General features: G+C 30.4%; 1 protein-coding gene across 1 annotated transcript; it reads left to right on the top strand.

Annotated features, from left to right (window-relative positions):
• Nucleotides 1-5,201: 5,201 nt before the first annotated feature.
• NKS1 (ubiquitin-associated protein (DUF1068)) lies at nucleotides 5,202-7,544 on the top strand. The gene is made up of 3 exons (XM_016333289.3): nucleotides 5,202-5,570; nucleotides 6,358-6,381; nucleotides 6,982-7,544. Exons 1-3 carry the CDS (start codon nucleotides 5,357-5,359, stop codon nucleotides 7,281-7,283), a joined length of 540 nt encoding a protein of 179 aa, XP_016188775.1. The 5' UTR covers nucleotides 5,202-5,356; the 3' UTR covers nucleotides 7,284-7,544.
• Nucleotides 7,545-8,307: the final 763 nt, after the last annotated feature.

Genomic DNA, 8,307 nt, shown 5'->3' with positions numbered 1-8,307 from the left:
TATGAGGTATGAGAGAGTTTGTTTGCAAAATTCTAAAAACTAAACGAGTCATCGAATTGTTCTATCTACTATTTTATTGATTTAAAGATTTGGTCGATTCAACTGTGATTCAATCGAAATAAATAAATTACAGTAAAATAGTATATAAAATTATAAATAAACATGCAATGATAGAGTAGAATGGAGCTACCTATAGTTCATGATAGAAAAACTGGAATTTGGTAGAAAATGGATCAGCTGGATCAAGGAGTGTGTAAATTCAGTTTCATATTCTGTTTTGGTGGAAGGCCAACCAACAGGTTTCTTTAGATCTAGCAGAGGACTTCAACAAGGAGATCCTCTCTCATCCTACCTCTTCCTTATCTGTGCAGAAGGTTTAACCCATTTGCTCCACAAAAAAGAATAAAATACTATGTTTCAAGGTCTAAGACTGAATGCTAGATGTCTCTTAATTAGTCATCTACTATTTGTTAATGATGCAATCCTGTTTAGTAAGGCTAATTACCAGAGTTGTGAATCCATATTGCAAGTATTGGAGACCTATGGTGATATTAGTGGACAGCAGATAAACTTAGACAAGTTTTCAGTATTTTTTAGCAATAATTTCTCTCCATTACTACGAGACCATCTGACAGATATTCTAGACATCAGACGTGTTGGATCCTAAAATAAGTATCTCGGAATGACAGTAGTAATTAATAGATCAAAGACACAAATTTTTAACTACATTAAAGAGAAAGTAATGAAGAAATTACAGCATTAAAAATGCTTTTTACTATCCACAAGTGGGCGGGAGGTTCTATTGACGGCTATCGCTTCAGCCATTTCCATGTACACACTAAACTGCTTCAAGTTACCAGACTCTTTAATTGATGAACTACACAAGATGATGATATAATTTTGGTGCGGACAGTGCAATAATGAGAACAAGATGCAATGGATTAGTTGGGATGTCATGAGTAGACCGAAAACACTGGGAGAACTAGGATTCATAGACCTCAAGGCCTTCAATTTGGCTATGTTGGCAAAACAAGGGTAGAGGTTGAGCACTAAGAAACACTCCTTGCTTTTCAAGGTCTATCGAAATAGATACTTCAAATATTCGACCTTTATAAAAGCGAAGATTGGTTCCAACCCATCATGGGCATGGGGAGGCTCCTAAAAGGTCGTAAGATTTTTGAAAAGGGTATTAAATGGCAAATAGGAAGAGGTGAAACTATCAGAATCATGAAAGATCTTTGGTTTGGTGATAACCCTCCCTTTAATATTCCTCCAACCAACGACACAAATCCTACTCTCATCTGAGTTAGACAACTATTAAAGGAAGATGAAAGCTGGGATCAAAACCTAATCCAAAGTAATTATCCTCTGGAGGTGGCGAGAATAATTTGCCAGACCACTAGATCATAAACAAAGGACAAATTAATTTGGAGCAAGGAGAGAAATGGTTTATATTCAGTAGCTTTAGGATATGATGTTGCATTCTACTTCTATCACATTTATGAACAGCAACTAGATTCAAAATTCAGAGACAGAAAATTATGGGACACAATTTGAAAACTCAAATGCACTCCAAAAATTAGAGTATTTCTATGAAAGTTAAGTCACAATCGCTTATCTCTGATGGAGAGACTACACTCTAGAATAACCAATATTCCACCAATCTGCCAACGATGTCACCAACATCCTGAATCGACATTCTATTGCTTCTTCACATGTCCAGCATCAGCAGCAATTTGGATAAAACTCGGATAGCACCTTATTCCTGCCAACCAACATGACCAACTGCCATAGTAATGGCTTAGTTCAAGCTTCAATTTCATTAAATTAAGACAACAAAGCAAAAATCTTCTTACTCACTTTACATACATGATTTGAAAAATTTGATTTGTTCGAAATCTTCAACTCTTTAAAGACAAATACTCAACACCTGAGAAAATTCTAGCTCAAGCAGAAAGATTAACTTTAGAATTCACAAACCGTGTACTTCTTTCTTTGTGACTGTTCTTCTTCTTTATTCTTGCATATTTTTATTCTTTTCTTTAGCTTTGATTTCTTTGGGTATTGTTCACTTCTGTTAAGATATATCTTTTTTGTTGTGACCGTTGTTGTCCAAGTGTGGATAAAACTTTTTTATAGAATAAAATAATATTTTATCTTTATAAAAAAAATATAAATAACATTAAAAGTTAACCTTTAAAATCTTTTAGAGAATGTATATTTAATATTAAGTTATTTTATTATTTTTTTGCATATTATTATTTGTAATTTTTGAAATTATTTGTACTAGCAATATAAACTTTTAAATATTATTTTGATAATTTATCTATTTATATGTTTATTTAATTCTAATAATTATTTTAAAATAAATGAGAGTTGAATCATTGCTCCAAGTGACTTAATATTATACTCATAGGAATGAGAATGAAAATCTCTCATTTTTTTCAATTATTTTATAAAATGTGATTTTTTACTGTACACTTCTTAAGTGGAATAAAAAAAATGAAAAAAGATAATAAATAGTAAAAGATCATATTTATAAAATAATATAAAAAAAATTAAGAACATCTATTACCATGGGAGAGACACTGACTTTGTAGGATTTTTTTAAAGAAATAATTTAATTCTTTTATTTACTAAAAAAGATATTTTTTTTGAGTATTTACAAATTTGTGTCGCTTGACTTATTTTGTGTACACTGTAAACGAATTAAGTTTGAGTATATCTCGTTTACAGAATGAGATAAGACACTTTTTTTTAAACAAGTATGACTACAACCATGATATGCGGGAGACAACGGACTACAGATATCTGATATGTGTAAATTCGATTCGTTTATAATGTAAACAAGATACAATCACAATTATTTTATTTACACTATAAATAAGATAGAGCATGATAAATTTCAAACAGCTATAAAAACGATATGCAAGTATTAGCCTTCCTCACAAACATATCACTTCTTCTTCTCCGTTCTTTCAATAAATTTAGTAAAAATGTTTAGTAGTAGTGAATATATTTTTATAAGTATATATCCTAATTGTCACATGAGAAACAGTAACGATGGAGTTGTGTTTGAGTGTGATAATCTTTCCTATTCTTTTGTGCACTCGATTAAGTTCTCTCTCTGAGTTGAAGAGTCTAATATTGATAAGTACCGGTGCTAGTGGCACAAAGGAGGTTGGACGAGTTGGGTATAGTGTCATATTTCATAATTTATTATTTTTGAAATTAAATAAATCCATAAATCTATTGTGAAAAATTTATTTTCTAAATCAAATATTTAAAAATTTTACTTAACAGAAATGCAACTAATATTCAACAAGACAAATTACTAATAATATATTCCAACACCTAATAAAAATCAATTTGGCAACTAACCTATTTTATGTTACTAGCGCAACATCTATTCTAGTCATATATAACAATATTAAATCTATAAAAGTACCTAACTATAACTGTATGCTTATTTATTTAAAAGAAAAAAATAACAACATTAACTTGGAAGTCGGTCACTTCAGCGATATACCACATCGTATTCAGACAGTTGATATTGTCATTTCGTATATCTACAGGCACCATAATGTCCAAGTACCTCAATAATATTAAGAAAAAACTCTAAGAGGGAGAAGAAAAATGTAAAAGGGTATGAAAGTGACATTTAAAGGAGCTGTCAACGAGGCAAGGCTTAAGCTTATCTCGTTTATACTATAAACTAGTTGAGTTTGTGCATATCTTGTTTACATTGTAAACGAGATAAATTTCGTGTCACAACATGTTTGGTATATGTGTCTTATCTCGTTTATACTATAAACGAGATACATTAAACTCAATTCGTTTACAATTTAAATGAGATAAATAAAGCGACACAAATTTGTAAATAATTTACAAATTACAAATGAAAAAATAAATTATTTATTTAAAAAAAATTGACTTTTTACTCGATAAAAAAAACTAAAAAGAAAGGAGTTAATAGCCAAATTCGTCCATGAAAGATCACTTATTTTTCAAATTGGTCCTCAAATAATTTTTTAAGTCATATTAGTCCTTGAAAGATAAAACGTAACTCAAATTGGTCGTTCCGTTAGTTAGATGATGTCGTGTCACGTTAAGTGCCACGTGGTAGGTTAATGACATGTGTCACAAAATTATCGGTTGATGTATTAGGTCAGTGACATCTGGTATGCCACGTGTCATTTGACATATAATAAATATGTTTATAATCAAAATCTTCCTTGAAAATACACGTGTAAGTTATTTTCATTCCTAAAATTTTAAAAATTGATCAAATTAGTTCTTATATAAAATTTTCTTATTTTTTCTTCATAATATTAAATTCTAATTTTTTTATACTACTAATTTTAATATTATTTTTTAGACCTTAATAAATAAAATTTTCATTACATAAAATAATAAAAATAATTAAATTATTACAAAATTATTTTATCATTTGTATTTTAAAATTTTATATTTTCAAATTGTAGTTTTATTGGAGTAAAATTTTTTTATTTAAATAAGTTTGTTAAATTATTATTGATTATATATTTAAAAATATAATATTTTAAATCTCATTAAATAATATATTATTTATTTTAAAATTTAAATTTTTTAAAATTATAATTTTTATTATTGTTTAATTTATATAGTAGAAATCAATAATTGAAAAATTGATATGTAAAATCACTCATTGAATCTTAATATTTTAATATAATTTTTTTAAATAATTACTATATTTATTTAATGAAATTCAAAAAATTAAAATATTTAGTATATAATTAATACTAATTTGATAAACTTATTTATATAAAAGAATTTTATTACAAAAAAAGTTTGAATTTAAAAATAAAAATAATCTAAAAATATAAATAAAAAATAACTTTGTAATAATTTAATTATTTTTGTTATTTTATTTGAAGAAAATTTTATTTATTAAAATCTAAAAAATAAGATTATAAATAAATTTATGATATGTTAAATGACATATAGTATTAATTTATCATATCATTATATTAAATAATATTTAATGTAATATATTATTATTTAATTGATAAAATAACTAATTTAACTATTAATATGATTAAAAAATATTTGAGATTTAATTTAAAAAAAATGATTAAGCTTTTAAGAATGAATTTAATTATTAACCAAATAGGAAGTAACGAAAAGGTTTTAAGTTTTAACCGTTTAGTAATTAACTTCTTACAGCAACATCCACCTCATTCATTCTGAATCGCAGTGCAGTGCATAGCATAATAGCAAAGAGCACACAGCACAGCACAGTTTAGAAACTCATTAGATCTCCGTATTATCTGGGCCATCACAGAGAGAGAGAGAGAGAGAGAGAGATAGAAATCAGATGTCGAGGGGAAGATCTGATCCAGGAGGAGGTTGGCTGAGGTGGTGTCTGGTGTTATTCGCAGTTGTGTCGGCGTTGGGTGTGTGTGGTCCAGCTCTCTACTGGCGTTTCAAGAAGACAATCTCTCTCCGCGGCGCTTCCACTTCCAACCTCTCCTGCCCTCCTTGCATCTGCGACTGCCCTCCCCCTCTCTCCCTCTTCCAAGTTGCTCCTGGTTCGTATCCCGACTCAGGTTTTGTTACAATTGCTGTTTAAACCATTTTTTTAGGGGTTTAGGGATGCAAGCGTTACTCCTTCCTCTGTTATTTGCTTAGATCTAACAAGCATCATGTGAATTTTGTACTGTTAAAAGTAATATTTTCTTTTGTTTCAGTCTCTATCAAAAGGTGGAGACAGAAATGCAATAATATTTTTCTATGATTGCAATTGGGTTTTTGGAAGTTCAATATGTTGAATTGTTAAAACTTACAATGCGTTGCTACTACAATTCATTCATTATTATATATTGGTTGTTTCTTGATAGAACTTAGTTTCATAATCTTTCCTCTTGATTACAAAAAACCTATACTGCGGAAGAATTAACAATACAATATTGTTCAAGGAGAGGTTGAAATGTTTTGGGACAAAGCAAGATTTAAAATGAAGGAGTTTTAGACCCTGTAAAATCTGGTCATGGTTTTGCCTGATCTTGCTGCTTTATTTTCCTTTAGAAATAATCGTTGTTCAATTTTGTATATAAATATCATTGGTATCAAAACTGGAAATGACTTTTGTTGTTTCCTTTTAATTACGGTTTACAATGTAATTTCTTGGTGCTTATACAATAAAGATCGGAGGGTTTATTTATTGAAGTAACCGTCAGTTTTACATATTTTTATGAATGTCTCATTTCTTCCCCTGTGACTATGTTATGATTAGTTGTATCATATATGTTTGATATTCAGTTTTTAATGGGAGATATTAACACAACTAACTATTTACTTATTCATGTTCCTATGCAGGGCTGGCTAATCTCTCTGTCTCGGGTTAGGCTTTCTCCTACTGCATGGTTTTCTTAAAAATATATTTAATTGTTTGTGCATTGCAATCATGAGAACTATGTCAATAATGGCTTTCATGAAATGATCTGTATTATCATCTGGTTCTTTCTCATCTTATTGGGTAGTTTTTTAAATCTGAGTTTCTATAATAACATTTTGAGGTATTTCAAGTTCCACATTAAATTTCTGTCACGGATCATAGCGTGCAAGCACCTATGATAACCATGAAACTTCAACTATAAAATTTTTACTACTATGAACATGAACAACTCAGATGAGCCAGTTTTGCCCTGTGGTTCAATCAGTCACTTGGACTTCAAGCACTGACATTGTGTCTTACTATCTCTGTCTGTTTTGGTGATTGCAGTTATATATTTACTCTAGTTAACTACTGCTTAGGTAAAATATCAAAGAGGTGCAAGAGGTGCCAGCGCTTTTCCATGTGGAAATTCAGCATCACTTCTTGTCAGATGTCTTATTTTTTAGAAAATTTGGGATTTGGTCTTATTTTCAATCAAAGTCGTGATGAATAAAAGATGTTTCCAGTTTCATGCTCAAACTTGTTGATTTGCTGCTGATGAACAGATTGCGGAGGTAATGACCCAGACCTGAAGGCGGAGATGGAGAAGCAGTTTGTGGACCTTCTCACGGAGGAGCTGAAGTTGCAGGAGGCTGTTTCTGAAGCGCACACACGTCACATGAACATAACTTTGGCAGAAGCGAAAAGAGTGGCGTCTCAGTACCAGAGAGAGGCAGATAAATGCATTGCTGCAACTGAAACATGTGAGCAGGCAAGAGAGCTGGCTGAGGCCAAGCTCATCAAGGAGAGGAAGATAACAGCCGTGTGGGAGCGGCGAGCGCGGCAAATGGGATGGGAAGGAGAGTAGCTATAAAAATTATAATCTATAATTCTTCATTGTCATAATCATGTGTTTTACACAAGCATGCAAGTCAAGCAAAATGCTTGAGTTGTCAGCCAATTTAGGTTAAAGTTGTTCTCATACTCTCTTTGTAACAGTATCGCCTATATCCTTGTATCAAACAGTTTTTACCTTATACCAATTCATACGCGTCCGCTATTACCACAGCACAATATATCCTCCTGGACCCTGAAAATTCATCGAACATGTATACTTTTATTACTATTATACATTGAACTCTCTCCTTCCATGCATACTTTTATTTTTTGCATTTCTTCTTTTATAATTATTTTTATTATCCCCAATTAATCACCGGCATTCACGTCTTATAACTAAGAATATGACTGAAGTCACATGAAGGGAGTAAAGGTTTTCCGTCGAGGAAATTTTTTTATTCGCAGGATTCATATTTGAGGCCTCCAGTTAAGGGACTAATGTATTTATAATTTTGATCAATGCCACCTTGTTCAGTAATCTTGCAGTTATGTAACCCATAAGCATTAACCAAAAAAGTACCTGAAAGCATTCTACAAAAATAAATTTTGATGAAATAAAAAAATGTCGAAAGAAATTGTAGTTTACGCACGAAAGCAATGTGGGGTGCCTGATATTATGACAATCTAAATTCTATACACATGAACATGGTGATAATAACTGGGAATTCTTCAGTATCATGAACGTGCACATGGGCTCACTTAAAAGATTCTTGGCATATGTGGCACTATTTACTTCATTTAATATTTTATAATCAATCGCAGCAGTTGAGACTTTGGTCGAGTAGCAATATATAATGCCTCTTAATATGCTTCACGCGGATTCAAATCTTGACAATGACCAAGTAATAAATAGAATGTTGTGGTTTGGATAATGGATACTATGTATAATGTATTTGATTTATTTAACTTATTGTTCATTTATTTGATATTTTATTTTGTTAAATTTATGTGGAATATTTAATATTTATTTGAAATAAAAAAATATATCTTCCATT

The sequence above is a fragment of the Arachis ipaensis genome, chromosome B3, assembly GCF_059453495.1.
Source record: "Arachis ipaensis isolate K30076 ecotype BB chromosome B3, ASM5945349v1, whole genome shotgun sequence".
In the NCBI taxonomy this organism is placed as follows: Eukaryota; Viridiplantae; Streptophyta; class Magnoliopsida; order Fabales; family Fabaceae; genus Arachis; species Arachis ipaensis.
This window is presented reverse-complemented; position numbering and strand designations above follow the sequence as displayed.